This window comes from Pinus tabuliformis, chromosome 5_1 (assembly GCF_031772625.1).
Source record: "Pinus tabuliformis cultivar Carrire ecotype Pingquan chromosome 5_1, CPIR1, whole genome shotgun sequence".
Lineage (NCBI taxonomy): Eukaryota > Viridiplantae > Streptophyta > Pinopsida > Pinales > Pinaceae > Pinus > Pinus tabuliformis.
The window spans coordinates 924,057,133-924,078,965 of record NC_142305.1 but is presented as its reverse complement, the minus strand read 5'-3'; the positions used below and the strand labels follow the sequence as shown (position 1 = coordinate 924,078,965).

At 40.9% G+C, this 21,833-nt stretch overlaps 1 protein-coding gene across 1 annotated transcript in view; it reads left to right on the top strand.

Moving 5' to 3' along the window:
* LOC149167806 (protein SEEDLING PLASTID DEVELOPMENT 1-like) overlaps window positions 1-21,833 on the top strand; it is a 365,756-nt gene that overhangs the window by 54,464 nt on the left and 289,459 nt on the right. The window contains 1 exon segment of the mRNA XM_089433166.1: window positions 769-983. Coding sequence (XP_089289292.1) covers window positions 769-983 — 215 coding nt within the window.

Here is a 21,833-nt window from a genome sequence, read left to right as displayed (position 1 = left end):
GGATATGAGTATGTTTGTGAGTTCAGAGGCTTCACGGTGACAGTTTTTACAGAAACTTTAGATACCTAGAACATCAAAAAGGTAATATATTCTTAGACTGGAGGTCAAGAGTTTGGTTACCCAGAGGGATATGTGTCATACTAGAGTTGGGTACCATGGTGACTTGAGAGTAGACACTGTTACCGTCAGGCAACTAGGCCAAACCAATTTTCTTAGTCCTAAGCAAGAAATATTCAGTAAAATATCAATCTATGAGGGAATGCCATATTTAACGTTATGACAGTCTGCTTGTATGATTTGAACAATGGGGGATACACAACACTGTGTGAAATTCATTATAAGGAACCTTTGAGCATATGATTAGCATGAATTTTATGCTGTCACTGTAGGGCTAGGAATCAGGATTTTCTGAACCACAAGAACTTCTTTTATTAATGCAAAATTGTGCCAAAAATTTTAGTGACTAGAATTTCACGCAGTAATAATGAAACTGTAAAACCTCAATTGTGACTTTTAACATTAAGATGGGATCCAAAGTGATTCATAACAAGCATTTTATTGTGGCATATTTGTCTATCAGGATGTAATTCTGCATTTGACTTGCATGAATTATAACAGTGTATGTCAAACTTGTAGTTTCTGGATAACTCAAGAAAAGAGGTCTAGTTTTCTTTTCTTTATTTCATTTTGTGAAACACATTTCAAATTAGTATTTGGAGACATATAATTTATGATTCGTAAACTCAGTTGTAAAAATTTATTTTGCAGGTGGGTGATTTTGGAGATGATAATCGTGCGGGTATTGATCGTTCCCTGCATCGTATCAGTGCTATTAGAAACCGCACAGGGTGTATAATTGGCCTCACATGTCGTGTTGGCCGTGCAATTCCTGGGACTGCAGGGCTGGTACACGACTTGGTTGAGGATGGAGGCTCTATTTTGATTATTGGACCTCCAGGAGTTGGGAAGACCACTTTAATTAGGTTGATGTTCTTGTTAATTTGATTTGAATCCTAGCAACTAAAATAGGCTTGCTGCTTTGCAAAAAAGTTGGATCTCATGAAGCTTTACATCCATATCTTGCGTGTTTATTTTGTTGAAGATGTAACTAGAGTTGGTCTTCATAATGTAAATTTATCATTGATATATTTATTATATTTATATTTGTCATATTTTTGTCAAAGCATGTTGTTCATGCTTAGAGTCAAGAAGAGAAAAATAATTTATTGAGTCAAAAGAAAATGTATTTGAGTCATGTCCCATTTGGACATTTGTAAGAAGAAGGAATTTGAATTTTATATTGAGTCATTAGTCCACAAGTTAACCAAGCTGGCCCTCCTTGGACAAGTTGGCCTAGACCTCTAACAGACACGTATTTGACCCTTCTGGACAGCTATATATGGAGGACAAGTTCGACTCATTTGGAAGCTTATTCACTCATACACAATGAGCATATCTGAACCTAGAAAAGAAGAGAAAGCTAAGTAAAAGGAGAGAGAAGAACGAAGTCAAAAAGACAGGAAGAATATTCCTAATTGACTGAAGTTTGACCTTGTAGCAGCTCACACGTGTGGACTGAAATTTCTGTGAAAAAGGCCGAATTTCGTGAAGTGGTTGCAGGCCAAATTCGGCCCTAGTTACAGGTCCGAAAATCCTGAAGTTTGACCAGATTGGAGCAGGTTGGACCAGTATTGACTTTGACTTTGCAGGTGACTTGGAAGAGGGTTTGGACTTGTTTTGGTCTTGGTCTTGGATACCTCAACTTCATCTGATTCTATAAGAGAAGGATTGTTGGGTTTTCCCCTTGTGGGTTTTGCCCTTCCCTGTAGCCTAATTTTGGTGTCTCTGGTCTTATTGTGATTTCTATATTTTCTTGAAAGATTGAACATTTGTAGAATTGCTTGATGAAGAAGATATAAGAAGTAATAAAGAAGACATCTAATATTCACAAGTAATTATCAAGAAGAGAAATTAGGTGTTAAACTTTACTACACTTGGTTTCTCAACATGGTATCAGAGCTAAGGTGAAGGAAGGAAGCACTAAGGTAGAGAAAGGAAGCGTGAAGATCACAACTTGTTGGCATAATTGAAAACACCCTTGTAGCATTTCTCTCTCACTACCAAAGCTAAGAAAGGAGGCTTGAAAATCATTCTCTTGATGACATCATTATAGCAACTCTCACTCACTTAAGAACATTCTTGAAGATATTCTTGTAGCAGATCTCTCTCACTTTCAAGTAAGTACTCTTCTTTCTATATGTATGATACTCCCAATCAAATGAAAGGCATCTGCAAGGAAGGCAACAAACTTGAAGAAGCATCCAATTTCAAAGCTTGGAAGAAGAGGATTGACTTAGTCCTTAAAGAAAATGAAGTCATGCAATTTGTTGAAGGAAATGTTCTAGTACCAGATAAAAACAATGCTCAAGAAGTGGCCAAGTACAATAAGGGAGAAATTGGAGCTTAAAGGGTTCTCTTTGAGTCCTTCAAAGATCATCTCATTACTTTTGTTTTAGATTTGTCCACATCCAAGGAAGTCTATGACACATTGGTGAAATTATGTTCCATCAATACAACTGGACAAAAGATATCTCTAAAGAAATCAACTCTATGGTGTTATCACTCAATATTTTCTCAAGGTTAAAGAAAGAAATCACCGAGGTAACTACAAACCACTTTTGGAGATCAGGACCTAGCCTTCCTGATGCTCAGAGAGGGCTCTCTCTTTAAAATTTAACTTTGTTTTAGTTAAGATGTTTTTAGGCTAGTTATGATTGTTCTAAGGGTGTTTGATTTGTGTTTGAGATTGGGTGGCGGGATCTGCTTAGGCAGATGGATAAATTGATGTCTTTTAGACCATTGGGCTATGGAGTCAACTAATAAGGAAGCAAAACTGGATTAATTCACTAAAGGGAACTTTCAAAGGAAAAGATAGCAAAGTGTTTTTCAGATCTTTGAGACAGAGGGGTGAAAGGATTTCACTTGGGGTGAGAGAGCAGTTAAGGGTTCTCAGACCCGGATAATGAATGAGGATGGAAAGGGTAATCAAGATCAAAGGGCAATTAAGAATCCTTTAACCTGGATATTCAGGAAATCAATCTAAACCAAAGAGCAATTAAGAATTATTTAATTTAAATATCAGAAGAAAAAATTCAAATGCATAACTGTTAAGTCAGAGTGTAATTAAACAAGTCCTGAAGTAGTATTCCAGTCATAACATTTAGATTTGGAAAAACATTAAAGATTATAAATAACTTGAGAAAAATGACAACAACACATGAGAATACTTGTCTAAAATTCGCTTAACACATGAATCCTTTGAAATGTCTGATCTTTATTCATCAATCCAGCTTGTTGGCTCAGCAAATGATACAATGGCCTTCCAGGTCTTCTGATTAAAAAGTATATAGAAATGTCTAATAGGATCCACCCAAAATACTTCAAATGAAGAAGTATTTATACAAATTCTAAACTGAAATATCTTGAAAAAATATCAAGATTGGTTTTACAAATATCTCAAACTGTTTTACATTAATAGAATTTAAATAAAGGACACTCAAAACTAATGAATCTATTTGGCACTATATTTATGAATTGATGGTGACAAAGAAGATAAATTTGAATTTGATAGCAACTCTTAATCGATGATGAGGTTTCCAAGTCACTAACTACCTCCTTCCTTTGTGCATTCTGCCCCAGAAATTCTGCAAAATTAGGGTTCAGTGATACCTTTGTATATCTCAATCCGAGATAGATATGTAAAAAGTGAAAGAGGTTATTGTAGATAAGTATGTTATTGAGATAAACCTCTTTCAGTTTCCAAAAATTCAGCTCCAATTGTTCACAATATTCTCTGCAAAATGATGTCAAAAACAGGACTTTGCACAGTTCGAAACATAGGTTGTGAAGATATGCATTTATCTACCTTTTTGTAATACCTGTGTAAAAAGTGAGATAGGTTTTTGTAGAGTAGCCTTTTAGGAACACAAACCTCTTCCAGTTTCTCAAAATGCATCTTGGATTAGCCACAATAGTTTCTGCAAAATTATGACTTAAACAGGAAATTTCTGGAAAATGTACCATTCATGCTCTGATTTCATCTTTTAACCTTAATTTTCTTTTAACTGTTTTTAGCTTTATTTTGGATAAACTTCATTTTTGTTGGTGAAAGTGTTTTTATCTCTGTTTAACCCTTATTGCCTCCATGTTTACTTTTACTGTTTACCTTGATTGCTCTGTTTTTTCATCTATCTTCACTTTGACATGAATTTATTTTATCTGTATGCTTTGTAACTGTCTTCCATGTTGTTTGTCTTCCCGCTGGCTGCATTTATTCTCTTTGATTTTTCAATCTGATACACTTTTACTGATACTCTTTCATCTGGCTGATTTATCTTTTTCCTTTTACTGTGCTTTTTTGACTTTCACTATAACCTTTTAACTTTTACTGTACATCTTCAAATGAGAGGGCCGTTTTGGTTTTTTCTCAAAATACCTGGAATTTGGGTGAAATAACTTCAAATTGGTGTTCTCGGCAACTACAGAAGGTTGAAAGGGCTTTGGTACGGACTGAGAGCTTGATTGGGGTCTCTGCAACTTCTTCAAGAGTGAAATTGAGGTCAACTGGTAATTTCAGGGTTTGAAGGTGTTGCAATGGCTTGCAGAGGTTTTACAAAGAAATTGATCGAAAAAGGCCAAATAGGGCTTCTCGGCCTTTTTATTGAACAACAATCATTTTTTGGCGGGCGAATTACAAATGAATAGTGGGTGGTTTTTCGGGTTGGGCGGGGAGGTGGTTTCCCAAGCCATCGCACCGCTTTATCGAGGAGGTGGTATTTTGGCGAGGTCACCCGATCTACCTTAACGCTTGACATGTAGCAGATGGGGGTCCGGGCAATACCACTTTATTGGGCGGGTAAAGGTCGAATATCGGGTGAACCCGATATGGCTGTGAATCGTTAGATTCAGGTGTTGACGATCGGACGATAGTCGGGTGACAGATTAGCATGGATGAAATGGGCAAAGGTTTTGGGGGGGGCTTTAATTAATGGTGGTTTGTGATTATTCTGGAGTTAAACACGGGATTAAATGATCGGACGGGGTTAATGGAGGGATTATCTTAACTTTACGGAGAATTGGTGAGTTAAGAGGGTTTTGTCGGGGGGATAGGGTAAAAATATAGTTTATAGTTAAACTAAGGGTAGGGGTAATATATACGGGGATTTATTTATATACGAGGAAAAATGGTATATCGGGAGCTATATTATTAAGTTAGAAATTAATATGAACTGAAATGAGTAGAATGAAAATAATACTAAGTATAATGTAATATTTGCGCTTTTCCTTTACATACACTTATACTTAGGATACAATCTTTTTGTGGGTATTTTGAGTGAAATGGAATTTAACATGGAGTTTTTTATTTTTCATAGGCAAATGGAGTTTAACCTTAGGAAAAGGGGTTTTATTAGGATAATGAAGGGAAATGAATTTTATAAAGGGAATTCTAACACTTGATGTCCATAAGTCATTAAGCCGAGGGTCCGGTTCCACCAAAAATCAGAGAAATTCTTCGAGCCTTTATGACTTGAAGGATTTTTAGTACTAAAACATACTTGTGGATGGGGAAATTAGTAAGTATAGGGGTGAAATGAATGAGGGGAAGTCAATTAAATCAACTTGTAAACCTCTGTTTTTGCTTTCTTAATTGCTCATGCATATTGAAACATATGATTAAGCATGATAAATGTGCTTTTGCCCAATCAAATTTATACTTTAGCAACCTTTCTTCTACTTACCCATTACTTACCCTAACATTTTTTCTTCGTTTTGGTTGGTGCACTTAAGCTAGAAAACCCTTTTGTTTTCTTTTCTTTTATAAAACAAACTATCTACTTCTAACCTTATATATTCTAAGGGCTCAGATTAAACTGATGAGCTCCTTTTATTTTCTCTACCTATCTAATGATCTGCCAAGATAAAGCTGTTTGGTCAGATTTTATTCTCTAATTATAAACATAAAATTCAAAGCATGAAATAGTGAAGATTAAGCAATTTGCCTACCATGGGTTGTGGCATGTATGACAAGCTGCACACAACCATTATTTAAGACAGTAAAGTAAAGAGTAGTGGCACTTGGACTTGCACACTTTCATGGTCTGTTTTTATTTTGTAGTTCATATATATATTTTTCAATTTTGTTTATTTTTGAGTTTTTATTATTTTTCTTGTCATTTGATATTTCTTTTAGGACATACCCTCTTTACATTTTTTAATTTGGGAATACATTTGCAGAAAGCAAAGTTATGTACAATATTACAATACTGAGCATAGTCAATTCAAAACTATGAATCCTATTATTATAGGACCCTAATAGTGACATTTCACTCTTATCACGTTGCAGGGTGATAAAGATGAAAATGACATTTCACTTTCATGGCATGGAGGCCATCCAGAACAATTGTACAATTGCTTAAATCAGTTAAACATTAGTGTATATATCTTGGAAGATCCTTTTGTACAGTTTCTAGAGTCAACAAAGGAAATCAAGTATTTCCTTATCTTCTCATTTGTTGACAAGGTTATAATTGGTTTTAGAATCTCAGTTTTGATCACAAACAAGCAAATGCAGCAAAATACATCAAATTACATAATGCTTGAATGGTTGCATTGGCTGTTTCATTTTACCTAACCAGCAGTTGAACAACTGATTAGAGTAAGTAGGTAGGAATTCAGTTTATTTTAGTTTTCAGTTTTCAGCAAGTTATGAAATAATTCATTAGAAGTTGAAGCCCGAAGAAAAGGTCCTAAAGATCTTGATGATCTATTAGTTTGGTTTGAGAATTGCAGTACCTTCTTTCAGTTTCAGATCAGATTTCAGTTTGCAGAAAAGGGTGTATTTTCAGTTCAAGAGTTTCAGTCACAGAGATTATACAACAAAGCATATACATGTTTGGGATTGGCCCAATGGATCAGGCTACTAGTCGACGGTGTTCTTGACATCTCACAGGGAGATGCCATCCCATGTTTCAAGCTAGTGGGATGGCAATCAAGAAAAGGAAATATTAGAAAAGAAGTATTATAGTGGTAGTCAATATCTAACTTGCAGCATAATAGAGATTCCATTAGCCAGAAAGAGTTAACATTCACTTGAAATCCGTGGCTTCATTCTTTATGAAGATATAAAAAATGAAAGATCAACTTCAAGGACTTGGTGAAACTATATCTGAATCTGAATTAATTACTTTTGTAATCAATGCTCTACCTCCAAGTTGAGGTGGTTTTGCAGGAGGCATCTATGCTAGAAAGGAAACTCTAACCTTTGAAGAATTATGGGCTTCATGTGTTCTAGAGGAATCAAAACTGAAGGCTAAAGTTGATACTGAACCTAATAATGAAAAGTCTCAAGTTTTCGCAGCTATATCGAAAAAGAAGTTTGGAAAGTCTGGATCTCATCACAAAAACAATGGCAACAAGTCTCATAAAAACAAGGATATGTTCAAAATTCAATTCTATGGTTGTCATGAATATGGACATATCAAGAGAGATTGTCCCAAGAACGCTAAGAACAATAAGAGCAATAAGAGGAAAGAAAGAAATGAAGTATTAACAATTGAAGATGAAGAAGCTTTGAAGAAACCCAAGGTCGAAGACAACATGGATCTCTACTATTAGTGTTAATAAAGAACAAGGCAGGTGTACATAGCTTTACAATCTACTTTTGTACCAAGTTTACAGTCAAGTTTTATATTTTTTGTTTAGAAGATGGCAGATAGAATAATATTTGTTGATAAGACAGTTATATGATCTATGAGGGATAGCATAGAAGATCATTGGGACTCGTAAGTTAAGTCTTTTCATGGAGATCAAAATTAAGAAGGAGCTCATAGTCAAAATCAACTCACTATAGTAAGAAGAGGAGTTTTCTTGATCATTGTCAACATAAAATCCATCACAGAACTCTAGAAGAAGCTTTCAGTGACATTTACAGATAATATAGAAAGATTCATGTCTACAAGATTTCATCATGAAGATTCAGAGGAAGCTAACATTTTTCTCTAAGGAGTAAGGAAGCTAGTGGGATGGCAATCAAGAAAAGGAAATATTAGACAAGAAGTACTATAGTGGTAGTCAATATCTAACTTGCAGCATAATAGAGATTCCATTAGCTAGAAAGAGTTAACATTCACTTGAAATCCAGTGAAGCAAATTTGACCTTATGCATTGAAGAATGAACTAGTAGCTAGAGTAGAGTATTTCAAGAAGCAAACTTTTCTTATATGTAGCAGAACATATTCTATAGGAGAAGCTAGCAGTTTGAAGTATACATCAAGGAAGTCAACACTTGCATTAGATGGCTGCATGGAAAGACTTAAGAAGGTTCTCCCAATAAAAGGAAGAAGTTTACTTACCTCAGTTGGAAAGGTTACTCCAGATTCTTGAAAGACATGAAAAAGGAACCTCATACTTTGGAATCGAATTGAATGATTCAAGAACAACTGATGAGTTAGAGATATTATCTCCAGAGGGATTTAAGAGCAGAATTTGACATATCTTGGATGGATGCATCACTACTTAAGGATTGGCAGAAAACTAAGAGAAACTTGTTACCAAGATCCTCTAGAAGACAAATTATATACCTATGGCAGAAGTTGGAAAGTTCTAATATTGTTGATCCATCATTGTAGTTGATTGGTTCCATGAAACATTTGATCAAGGACACATCGATTGGGTTAGCAGTGCTAGTGATGAGTAGGGAGACTACTGATGGTTGGTTCTACTTGGGATTTGGTTTCTTGGTAGAGCATAAAACAAAATTCTATGGCACTACAAAGAAAGAAGATATGGAAGCTTGTACAATCAACTGTGAAGTAGTTTGGCTCCATAAAGTGTTTGATGGACTATCTGATGACATGCTGGATTCGATTATGATACCTTGTATTGATCAAACCTATATGAAGATTGTCAGAGAACCAAGAAGGTCGAAGCACATGTAATGTTCCTATCTAGGAAATTCAGTGTTAAACAAAGCAAACAGACAAACCAACATCCAGAAATGAGATGCAATCACAAAACACCCATGAAAACGTTGGAAATAGAGAACTTTTGAGCGATTTTATTAAATCATTATGGGGCAAATACAATAGTGAATGGAATGGTGAACCTGGGCTTGTCTCCAAGGACAAGCGTGATAAAACCCAGGCGAGAAAATGATGATCCGAGGGGCCCAATTGCTGCTCCGGAAGTGATCCACACTGCCCAGAAACTACGCTGTCTGCTGGAAAGGATGTGCTGAAACCCCTGCTTCCCTTGCTTAGAAAATTATGAAACTTCAGCTCTCAGATCCTCAACCAAAACCCACCAAAACCCAGGAAGGGTTTGGCCTAGTTCAGACCCCTGAAAATCGACCCCCAAGGAGCACGTCCTCCTCCTCAAGCTGGAAAACTCGACCTGTGTGAAATGTGCTGGGAAATCTCTCCAAATCTGCCCCAAATCGTTGAGGTGCTATCCCTTATGAATTTCCACCCTTCTCCAATCTGATCCCAGTGCTGTAGCTCTCTCCTTCAATACCCACGTGAGCCCAGTCTAGCCCTCTGCACAGTCCTCCAAGGCTGAATTTTGAACTGCTCAAATGTAGCACCCACCTCCTCCAAAACTCCTCCCAAAGGCTGGTCTCCTGATGTACTCCAACTCTCCATGTTTCTCCGGTAAATGCTGGCGAGATGAACCCTTGATCACAACTGCGTGTTCTCCTCTCTGCGTGGTCCAGACCTACTCTTTGCTGGTTTGTGGGCTGAGTGTAATGGCCACAAATATTCCTCGGTGCTTCTCAAAGTAATCTGAAAATTCCTTCCTAGGATGGCACTCGTAGTCCCCCGAAGGTAAGGTTGAATCTCTCGCCTGAGAGACTTGTGGCTAAGCAACTCGAGCAAACATACAAGTGAGTTTGATATGCAAGTATGAATGAATCCTCAATTGAGGAAATCTTCCTCCTTATAACTTCGTGGGCCTACTTTTCCCCCATGTGGGCCCCTCCACAAGTCATACAGTTTCCCCTCTAAGGCAATTCAAATTGCCCAAGTGCCCAATGCATTTTCCCACGTGGGTGGCCCCCACCTTCCACTAGCAATTTAATACAACCTTCATTTCTCCTAAGTCCCTAAGTCAAAATTGCTTGGGTTCTTTACTTATCAAAATTTTATACAAAATTGTGGAGAGATCAAAACCTGTTACAAATCCATTTGGGAAGGGACATGACAATCCTCCCCTCCCAAATGTTGCTTTCCCTCAAGCAACTTCAGCGCTGGGTGCTCCAGAATGTGCTCACCTTCCCATGTGGCATCCTCATTCGGCAGGTTCTTCCAATGCACCAAAAACTCCCTAATGGTCCTGCTCCTCAGCTTCCTCTCCCGTCTCTCCAAAATGGCCTCAGGCTCCAAAACCAAATGGCCCTCATCATCCAGTGGGGGTAACTCAACTGCTGCTGTCACCTGTTGTCCCAGCACCTTTTTGAGGCATGAGACATGGAATATGTTGTGAATCCTGCTCCTCAGAGGTAGCTCCAGCTCGTAGGCCACCTCCCCAACTCGTTTGACTACCCTGTACGACCCATAAAAATGTGGTTGTAGCTTCTCGACCCCCTTTTGCTTCAAGGTGGACTGTCTGTATGGCTGTAACCGGAGGTACACCAAATCCCCCTCCTCAAAGTGCCTCTCAGTTCGGTGCCTATCTGCGTACATCTTCTGTTGATTTGTGCTGTCACTAAGTTATCCTTGAGAGCCTTGAGGATGTCTTGGCTCTCTAGGATCCAGTATTTTGCCTTTGGGCCCCAGCATTCTCCAAAAACAATGTCAGCAAAAGATAATGCATCATAACCATACAAGGCACGGAAAGGAGTCATACTGATGGACATGTGATGGGTGGTGTTGTAGCAATACTCGCCCAAGTGTAGCCATCGAATCCAAGCCCTCTGCTACCCAGTCACGTAGTTTCTCAGGTACCCCTCAAGCCATTGATTAACTCGCTTGGTCTGGCCATCTGTCTGGGGGTGGCAGCTCGTGCTAGGGGTGATCTCATTACCAACCAACCTGAAGAGCTCCTGCTAGAATCCTCCCATGAATTTGCTGTCTCGATCACTCACTATGTCCTTAGGAAGCCCGTGTAACCAGAAGACCTCCCTGAAGAACAACTCTGCAACCTGTGAAGCCGAATACCGGGTCGGATGGCGAAAAAGTGGGCATACTTGGTCAACCGATCAACTACTACATAGATGCAATCCTTGCCCTGTACTATGGGGAGCCCAGTGATGAAGTCCATGGAGATACTCTCCCATTTCCCCTTGGGGATGGGAAGCGACTGTAATAACCCGACGGGATGAATCAACTCCCCTTTGTTCCTCTGACATGCCTCACATTCTTGTACGTGCCTCAACACGTCCCCCTTGAGGCCCTTCCATGTGAAACACTCCCTGACTGCCATGTATGTTTTCCTAAACCCCTGATGTCCTGACAATGGCGAGTCATGTGCTGCCTGGAGCACTCTCTCCCTCAACTGCGAGTTGGGAACCAGAAATATGTGCCCCTTGTAGTAGATGACCTCGTCCATCACTCGGTAGCGCTCATCTGTGTGGGTCCCCTCCAGAATCTCGCATGCCCTCCTGTCCTTAGAATACTCAACCAACAACTGGGCCTTCCAATCATGGCAAATACTCATGAGTGATAGGCATGCAAGTCTCCTGGATAGGGCATCAACCACCACATTGTGTTTCCCCCACACATACTCTATGTCAAAATCATAGGCCTGCACCTTGTTGACCCATCTCTACTGTCTGTCGTTGAGGCCCTGCTGCCCCATGAAGTGACGGAGACTGTTGTGAACAGTCTTCACCCGGAACTTGTTACCCACCAAATATTGCCGAAATTTGGCCAAGGCATGCATGATGGCCAATGTCTCCTTGTCATATATAGAATAGGACCTCTCATGTGGTAAAAGCTTCCGACTCTCGAAAGCAATGGGGTGCCCATCCTGAGATAGTACTGCTCCAACTCCCTCCCTTGATGCATCACACTCCACGATGAAGGGTTGGGAGAAGTCTGGAAGTGCCAATGTTGGAAAACTACTCATCAACTCCTTGAGGCGGTCAAAAGCTAATGGTTCCCCATCTGTCCATGCGAAAGCCCCTCTCTTAGTCGAATCTGTGAGGGGAGCTGCTAACTGCAAAATCCCCTTGACAAACTTCCAGTAATACGTGCAGATGCCTAAGAAGCCCCTCAGCGCTGTCACATCTCTGGGTATTGGCCAATCACGGATAGATCGTATCTTCTCCTCATGGACCTTCACCCCATCTGAGCCAATGATATGCCCCAAGTAGAGCATCTCAGTAGGCCAAACTCACACTTGGACATCTTGGCATAGAACTGATATTCCTCCAAAATATGCAGCATCTCCTCCAAGTGCTTGAGATGCTCCTCACAAGTTTTGTTGTATAACAATGACATAAAAAAACCAATACAAACCTCCTCAACTGCCTCCAGAACACATGGTTCATACATGACTAAAAGGTAGTCGGGGCGTTGGTCAACCGAAAGGGCATGACCAGGAACTCGAAGTGCCCATAATGGCATCGAAAAATTGTCTTGTGGATATCTTGATCACTCACTCTGATCTAATGGTACCTCGAACGTAGATCTATCTTAGAGAAGTACTTGCCTCCTCTAAGCTCATCCATCAACTCATCAATGTGAGGTATGGGGTACCTGTTCTTCAATGTCTTCCTGTTGAGGGCTCGATAGTCAATGCACATGCACAAGGTTCCATCCTTCTTCACCAGCACCACTGAAGGAGCAAAGGGGCTGGAACTTGGCCTGATGTGGCCCAATGCCAACAGTTCCTTGATGGCATGCTCAATCTCGTCCTTATAGGCCTTAGGATACCTATAAGGGGTGGTAATCACTGCCTGCACACCAGGCTCTAGCTCGATGGTGTGCTCGAATCCCCTGTCTGGTGGCTGCCCTGGCGGGATGTCTCCAAATACCACTGATTACCTGTTTAGCAAGGCCTATATGTCTGGAGGTGGTGGCTGGGTTTGCCCCCCAACGTCTGAAACCCTCAACTCTACTGCCCATGCTATGTCTCCATGTTGCAAATCTAATCCATCCTATGCGTTGAGACTGTCTGTGGTGGGTACGAATGCATGCCTCTAAGGACCACCGATTTGCCATCTAGGCCGATGAACTCCATCTCCAGTTTCTTCCAATTAGTGGTAACTTGCCCAAGGGAGTACAACCACTGGACACCCATCACCACGTTGGTGTCTGACACATCGAGCACAAAGAAATGATTTGTCATGGAGTAGTTTCCCATGGCCACCGTCAATGTGGGCACATACCAAGTGCACTGCATGGTTCGGTCACCTGGCACCAAGATTGAAAAGCCCTCAAACTCGGTCGTGGTGAGGCCCCTCCTTTGAACCAATTAGGCATCTATGAAGTTGTGGGTAGCCCCACTGTCAACTAAGACTGACACTTGCTACCCCTGTATCGTGCCTCTGATCCTCAATGTTAGAAATTTGGGGACCCCGCATAAAGAAGCAAGGACTCCCCCGGATGGGGCAAAGGATACCCCCCCTGTGGAGGTGGTGGTGGTGGTCCCCTCTCTGCTGGACTCTCACCATCTCCCATACCACACTCCTGCTCCACCTCGTCCTCCTGGTCACTATTTGAGAAACCCCCGATGTAGTGTGCTTTGTCAGTTGTGCACCGATGGCCTAGTGCCTAGGACTCTCGACAGGTAAAGCACAACTTCCTCCTCCTGAGGCCCTTCCGTGTCTCATCATCTAGTTGCCCCCGTCCCTGGGTGGTTTTCTGAGTTGGGGGTCTAGTATCACTCCCCTTCTAGGGGTAGGTGGTACGTGCAGGAAAGAGTGCTCGTGTCTTGGGGATAGCCCCCTGTAAATATTTGGCACATGTAACTGCTTCCTGCAGCGTGGAGGGTCTGCATGACTTCACCAGTCCACGCAGGGGCTCGAGTAAGCCCTCTATGAAGGTGTATACCCTCCGAGCATCTGATAGGTCCGACACCATCACTGAGACTCTCAAGAACTCCGATATGTACTGTTTTGGGTTGCCTATTTGTCGGAGTTGGGTTAGCTCCCTAAAGTGAGCCTCCAGATCCCTCTGGTCAAAGCGCTCCACCACCCTCCTAGTGAAATCCTCATATGAAGTCACATTGGCATGCCCCAAGGTAGCCAAGCCATGAAACCACCAGTCGTGGGCTTCCCCCTCCATGTGCAACGTGGCCATCTTGATGGCTTCCAACTCCGTCATCCAGTTAAGCTGGAAATAAGTGTCCATCTTCTCAACTCAGGCCCGAGCAGTGCACTTGGCAGTGCAATCGTATTGTTAGCTTTTGGTAGTATCGGAAGTGCTCTAGCCTTGAAAATTGGTGGAGAGGCTAAGACACGAGTTCTAAAGAACCCAGAAACCGTTTGGTGAAATTCCACCTGGATTGTATTTTATTAAAATAATTAATATTTTTAATGGAGTTCCTAAGTCTAAACTTAGGGAAATTAAAATATTAATGGGTATTAATCAAAATATGGGTGAGAATGATCTAGAAGGCGGATTAAGTCATGTTTTAATCTTATCCGTTGATTAGAGACTTAATCTCGGCCATTGAAGACTCAACAGGAAAAGTATAAAATGGAAGCTTGGGGTTCATTTGGAAACACACACATAGAGATTGAGGAAATTGATTTTCTGAGGTGAGAAGTTCTCAGGAGGAAATCGATTGGGGAGATCTTGTAGCTGAGGGGCAGATAAAATCCGAGAGAAGGACTTTCCAAAAAATACAGAACAGAGAGGTGGAGAGAGCTTTCAGAGAGGCAACGCAGTAGCCGGGAGAGCTGACGTAGAAAAGTTGCCTGTCACGCAGAATCCAAATTGCCAGAACAACTGAAATTGACGAAACTGCTGGAACTGTCGGGAACTGCAGGAACAACCAGGAGAGCTGACGCAAGGGCAACATAGTAGCTAGGAGAGCTGACGCAGAAAAGCTACCTGTCACGCAGAATCTAGACTGCCGGAACAACCGAAACTGCCAAGAACTGCTGGAACTGTCGGGAACAATCGGAACTGTCAGAATAGCTGGGATAGCTGACGCAGAGGGCAGAGAAGGTGACTCAGGGATGACGCAGAGCCAGTGCAGAAATAAACGGGGTTATCCAGTCTTGTGCCAGATCAGCCAGAATTCTGCTGAGTGAAGTGAGGTAAAACTCACTTAGATTTTCCACCAGCGTTTTTCTCTGTAAAGGATTGCTAGATGAGAATCCTAGATTTGTATTCAGATATTTCTCCTGCATAATAATAAACCCTCAGAATTGCTGCATCAGTTTTCTTGCATTGGGTTTTTCGGGGACTATTGTGTCCAAAAATAAGTGTGTTCTATGTATCTTGTTCTTTTCTCTGTTTTCTGTTTCATGAGATCAAATATTTAATTGTGTATGCTGCAGAAGTAATTTTCTTCAGTATTTAGAAGAATAATTTGGTTAATGTTAAAAATCAAGTAGGTGGAGTAGATTCAGATTTGCTGCAGTAGGGGTTCCTTCGAGTCTAGGAATTTTCACATGGTATCAGAGCATTGATTTTGAAACAGGAAAAGCAGATCCAATGTTGAGCAGTGAGGACAAAAGCTGCACTTGGCAGCAATTCAAATCTCCTTGAAGGGATTGCGCAATCCTTGTCGGGAAGGAGATCTGAGGAAATCTCTCTCTGAGTGAGACAACAGAGAGGTACGATTTCCAGTTCATGAGTTTGCAGAGGTAGAGGGAGTGACGCAGAGCCTTAGCGCAGTGCTTGAAGGGCACAGTTTCTGCCGGGGTAGAAATTCGCTGGAAAAGAACGAAGACAAGTAGAAGGGGAATTTTCTCCTCAGAGAACTTTCCGCCAGTAAGTTCGAATTTCTCACTTATTGAGCAGCTGAGCAGTGCTAAATAGTGACTAGAGGAGTCAGTTCGACAGTTGGGTGACATGGCATCGCATGGGCTCAAAGATCAGGACAGTTGGAAGGTGCTTCCAACCATGTCATATGGAAGACCAGAATCTTAGCTAGTCTGGAGGAATATGATCTCGAGGCCTACGTCAATAATGTTGTAGCTGTTCCTGCTCATAGCGATCAAAAGAAAAAATACAAGGCGGAGCAGGGGAAGACAAAGAGGCTTATTCTCGATGGAGTTCGAGATCATGTGGTCTCACACTTGCAGGGCAAGGATATAGCCCAAGAGATGTGGGAAGCCTTGTCTTCTCAGTATGAAGACTCTTCCGAACAACGGAAGATGTATTTAGAGCAGAAGTTGCAACGGACCTTGATGTAGAAAGGAGAAGGGGTGAACCTCTATCTTAAACGCCTTCAGGACACCAGAGACTAGCTTGTTGCAGTGGGATCCACTCAACCAACCGCAATGGTGAGCATAGCCTTGAATGGAGTCTCAGATGAATGGCAAGTTTTCGTCCAAAGCATATTAGGCAGAGAAAAACTACCTTCATGGGAGGAGATGTGGGCGGCTCTTCAACAAGAGGAGTTAAGGAGGGACCTAGTGAAGGTCAACCTCAATGGTAGCAGTGGGAGTGGCACAAAGACGAAGGAGGAGGAGGAGAACGCAACTTTAGCATCGAAGGGATAATAGAAGCCGAAGCGAAAGAAGGACATTTCGAAGGTGAAATGTTTCAATTGTGACGAGTTGGGCCGCTATGCATCCCAGTGTCCTTTGAAGAAAAAGGACAAGGATGAGAAACATGATCATAAGGCTGCTTCAACAAAGATTGACGAGGATGAGTTTGCCATGAGTTCCCACGCATATCCAGGAGGGAGATGGGGTGATATTGAGCTGTCATCGGGAGGACTGCATGTGGGTAGGATCCTTGAGGAGTCCACGTTTTGGATCAATTCCTTGCTACAAGAGCCCAAGATTCAGGAGTAGCGAGATGGACTTAGTGTCGGATGATGCAGTGGAGTGTTTGGAGGATAGATGCAGTAGCTGGGGACCAGAGATTGATCAACACAGAGTAAGGTTGGTAGCAATGCAGATGGCAAGTAGTCAGCAGCAGTGCAAAAGATTCAGAGCGTCAGAGACTAGAGCAGTCAGATTCCAACATTCATTGTATTATATTGAACACAGTTCAGTTCAACTATTTTTTAGTTGCTTCTCTCAGCAACTGAGTTGCAGTACGGATGCAGTGTTAGTAGTGGCAGCACTAGCAGCACAACAGATGCAGCATTTGAGAAGGAGTTGTAGTACAGATGCAGCAGTGGCAGTGGCAGTGTCATGGGCAGCAATAACATAGTGTTGGTGGTAGCAACAGTGCAAAGAGGAGGTGCTTTAGAAACAGAACAACATGCAAGGGGACATTATTGCTATAGCACTTTCCTTGCTAAGAGGGAGTGTTAGTTTTTGGTAGCATTGCAAGTGCTTTAGCCTTGAAAATTGGTGGAGAGGCTAAGACACATGAGTTCTAAAGAACCCAAAAACCGTTTGGTGAAATTCCACCCGAATTGTATTTTATTAAAATAATTAATATTTTTAATGGAGTTTCTAAGTTTAAGCTTAGGGAAATTAAAATATTAATGGTATTAATCAAAATATGGGTGAGAATGATCTAGAAGGCGGATCAAGTCATACTTTAATCTTAGCCGTTGATTAGAGACTTAATCTCGGCCGTTGAAGACTCAACAGGAAAAGTATAAAATGGAGGCTTGGGGGTTCATTTGGAAACACACACAGAGATATTGAGGAAATCGATTTTCTGAGGTGAGAAGTTCTTATGAGGAAAATCGATTGGGGAGATCTTGTAGCTGAGGGCAGAGAGAATATGGGAAAAGGACTTTTCGAAAATAAAGAACAGAGAGGTGGAGAGAGCTTGCAGAGAGGCAGCGCAGTAGCCGGGAGAGTTGACACAGAAAAGTTGCCCGTCACGCAGAATCCAGAACTGTTAGAACAACTGAAACTGTTGGGAACTGCCGGAACAGCCGGGAGAGTTGACACAGAGGAAGTGCAGTAGTCGAGAGAGTTGACGCAGAAAAGTTGTCTGTCACGCAGAATCCAAAACTGCCAGAACAACTGAAATTGTTGGGAACTATCTGAACTGCTGAGAACAATCGGAACTGCCGGAACAACCAGGATAACTGACGCAGAGGGCAGAGAAGGTGACGCAGGGCTGATGCAGAGCCAACGCAGAAATAGCTCGGGTTAGCCAGTCTTGTGCCGGAATTCTGACGGGTGAAGTGAGGTAACACTCACTCAGATTTTCCACCAGTATTTTTCTCTGTAAAGGATTGCTAGATGAACATCCTAGATTTGTATTCAGATATTGCTGATGCATAATAATAAACACTCAGAGTTGGTGCATCGGTTTTCCTGCATTGTGTTTTTTTGTGGACTATTGTGTCCAAAAATAAGTGTGTCCTATGTATCTTGTTCTTTGCTCTGTATTCTGTTTCATGAAATCAAATATTTAATTAGTGTAGGCTACAAAAGTAATTTGCTTCAGTATTCAAAAGAATAACTTGGTTAATGTTAAAAATCAAGTAGGTGAAGTAGATTCAGATTTTCTGTAGTAGGGGTTCCTTCGATTCTAGGAATTTTTACACGTACGTGGGGAAGTACATCCTCCCTATCGTCCTCTGCAACTCATAGCTTTGCGTGCCCTATCCTCCATAACCCTTTCTCTTCTCATTCTGATTGAGCTTGTAGAAATCTCTGAAAGAGAGTGCTTCCCTGAAGTCTGCTCCCATGGACTGCCATTCTCTGAAGTGTTATCCCATTTGTGAAGGGTCTTCAGCCTGTGAAAATCCTACACTCTGAAGGAACCCCTATTACAACAAATCTGAATCTACTTCACCTACTTGATTTTTAAATTATGTTCATCAAGTTATTATTCTGAATACTGAAGCAAATTACTTCTGCAGCCTACACTTATTAAATATTTGATTTCATGAAACAAAAAACAGAGCAAAGAACAAGATACATAGTACACGCTTATTTTTGGACACAATAGTCCCCGAAAAAACCCAATGCGGGAAAACCGGTGCAACAGTTTTGAGGGTTTATTATTATGTAGGAGAAATATCTGAATACAAATCTAGGATGCTCATCTAGCAATCCTTTACAGAGAAAATATTGGCTGAAAATCTGAGTGAGTTTTATCTCACTTCACCTAGCAGAATTCCGGTTGATCCAGCACAAGATTGGCTAACCCTGACTATTTCTGCGTTAGCCCTGCGTAGGCTCTGTGTCAACCTTTCAGGCTTTGCGTCAGCCCCGCGTCAGCGTCTCTGCCCTCTGCGTCAGCTCTCCTGGCTGTTCCAGCAGTTCCCGACAGTTTCGATAGTTCCCGGCAGTTTTCGCTGTTTTGTCAGTTCTGGACTTTGCGTGATAGACAACTTTTCTGCGTCAACTCTCCCAGCTACTGCGCTGCCTCTGCGTCAACTCTCCCAACTGTTTCTGTAATGCCGACAGTTCCCGACAGTTTCGGCTGTTCCCGACAGTTTCGGCGGTTCCGACAATTCTGGATTTTGCGTGACAGGCAACTTTTCTACGTCAGCTCTCCCGGCTTCTGCGCCGCCTCTCTGCAAGCTCTCTCTGCCTATCTGTTAGTGTTCTCTGGAAAGCCCTTCTCCCGGATTCTCATTGCCCCTCTGTAGCAAGATCCCCCCAATCGATTTTCCTCCTGAGAACTTCTCACCTCAGAAAATCGATTTCCTCAATCTCTGTGTGTGTGTTTCCAAATGAACCCCAAGCTTCCATTTTATAGTTGTCCTGTTGAGTCTTCAATGGCTGAGATTAAGTCTCTAATCAACGACTAAGATTGAAACATGACTTGATCCGCCTTTTAGATCATTCTCACCCATATTTTGATTAATACCCATTAATATTTTAATTTCCCTAAGTTTAGACTTAGGAACCCCATTAAAAATATTAATTGTTTTAATAAAATACAATCCGGATGGAATTTCAACAAACGGTTTCTAGGTTCTTTAGAACTCATGTGCCTTAGCCATTGTCATCCAGCAGGTCTCCTACAATCTCATGACATGCCTATGACCAAATGGGAGGTGATTTCAATGGATTTTATTGTCGGGCTACCTCTTACACCACAAAGGCATAATGCCATTTTGGTTGTAGTGGATAAATTAATGAAAATCACTCATTTTATTCCTGTGAGAGATACTTATGAAGTTGCTGACATAGTTCAAGTATTTATAAATGAAATCATAAGATTCCATGGAGTGCCTCAGAAAATCATATCAGATAGGGACTTACGATTCACTTCAAGATTTTGGACTTGTATGCGGTCAGCTTTAGGAACTCAATTAAATTTAAGTACAACTTATCATTCTGAGACTGATGGACAAACAGAAAGGGTGAACCAAGTTTTAGAAGATATGCTAAGAATGTACGCTATGGACCAACAAACACACTGGGAAAAGTACTTGCCATTTATTGAATTTGCATATAATAACAGTTGCTACAGTTCAATCGGGATGCCTCCATTCGAAGCATTACATGATAGACCTTGCAAAACGTCGTTAAGTTGGGACAAGTTAGAAGATCAGGTGATAGTGGGGCCAAAATTAATACAAGAGATGGAAGAATAGGTAAAACAAATTAGACAACGGTTAAAGGAGACACAAGATAAACAGAAGAGTTATATTGATGCTCACAGAACACATAGGAATTATGAAGTAGGGGATCAAGTTTTCATCCGCATCAGAGCAAACAAATGCACCATCCGGTTTGAAAAAGAAACAAAGTTGTCACCTCGATTTATTGGGCCATTCAAAATTCTGGAAAAAGTTGGGCCTGTTGACCCTGCCGCCTACACCTATCTACAAGTCAGTGAGAAAAGCCTTCAACCCTACAAGGTGTGGTTGGTGGCAGGGAACTTAGAGAAGGGGTTGTCACACTAAATCTCTTCTCTCTCCGTTTAAGCTATCTCCTAGGTTAGCTAAGGGGGGTGGTCCCTAATGAAAGGTTAAGTTAAAAAAGAGATATGAGTTTCTAGGAGAATTGTTAGAGTTAAATAGATTATTTCTTTAAGACTTATAAGCAAAAACTGATATGAGCAATAACCATCATAAGATAAGCATGAAATACATAAACAACCAGTGCCTTCCAAGTATTTGCTCTTTAAGAAATGAAATTGTATTTTGCTTAAAATAATAGTAGAATGATTAAAAAATTGAAAGTAAAGCAATCCTGAAGTGGAGATAAAGATGACATGAAATAGTCAAAAGGATAATCTACAATTAGTGTACAAGAACTAGATCAAGACATGCAAGTAGAACTCCATACTTGTCTAGTTAAAGCAATGCTCTAGGTAGCAAATAAAATCCTTGAAAGCACAAGATATTGATCAAGAAAAATATTTAATTTAAATATATGTGATCTTAGTAGTCTAGAGGAAAGGAAACTCCCTCTTTCAAAATCGTTTGATGAGATCCTTGAGGCAAACCGATTGGGTCCTTCTATTCTTGATCTTGGGAGTTAGTTCGTCTATTGGAGAGCTACCCCACGCCCAAGTAAATCCTCCAACCAAATCTAAAAATCTCTATACACTTGGAAAAAAGATGTCAGCAATCATAAATGATTAGATTATACAATGGAGGAGAAGGCTGAGAATTTCACCAAAAATCTTCTAGTGCTCCTCTTCCTAGAGTATTTCTCTAACCGAAAAACCATACAAGATAGCTTGCATATGTTAATCCAAACAAGTGGGAAAATCATAACTAGCATAATCCAACATACATGTAGAATGTAAAGCACAACAATTGAAATAACA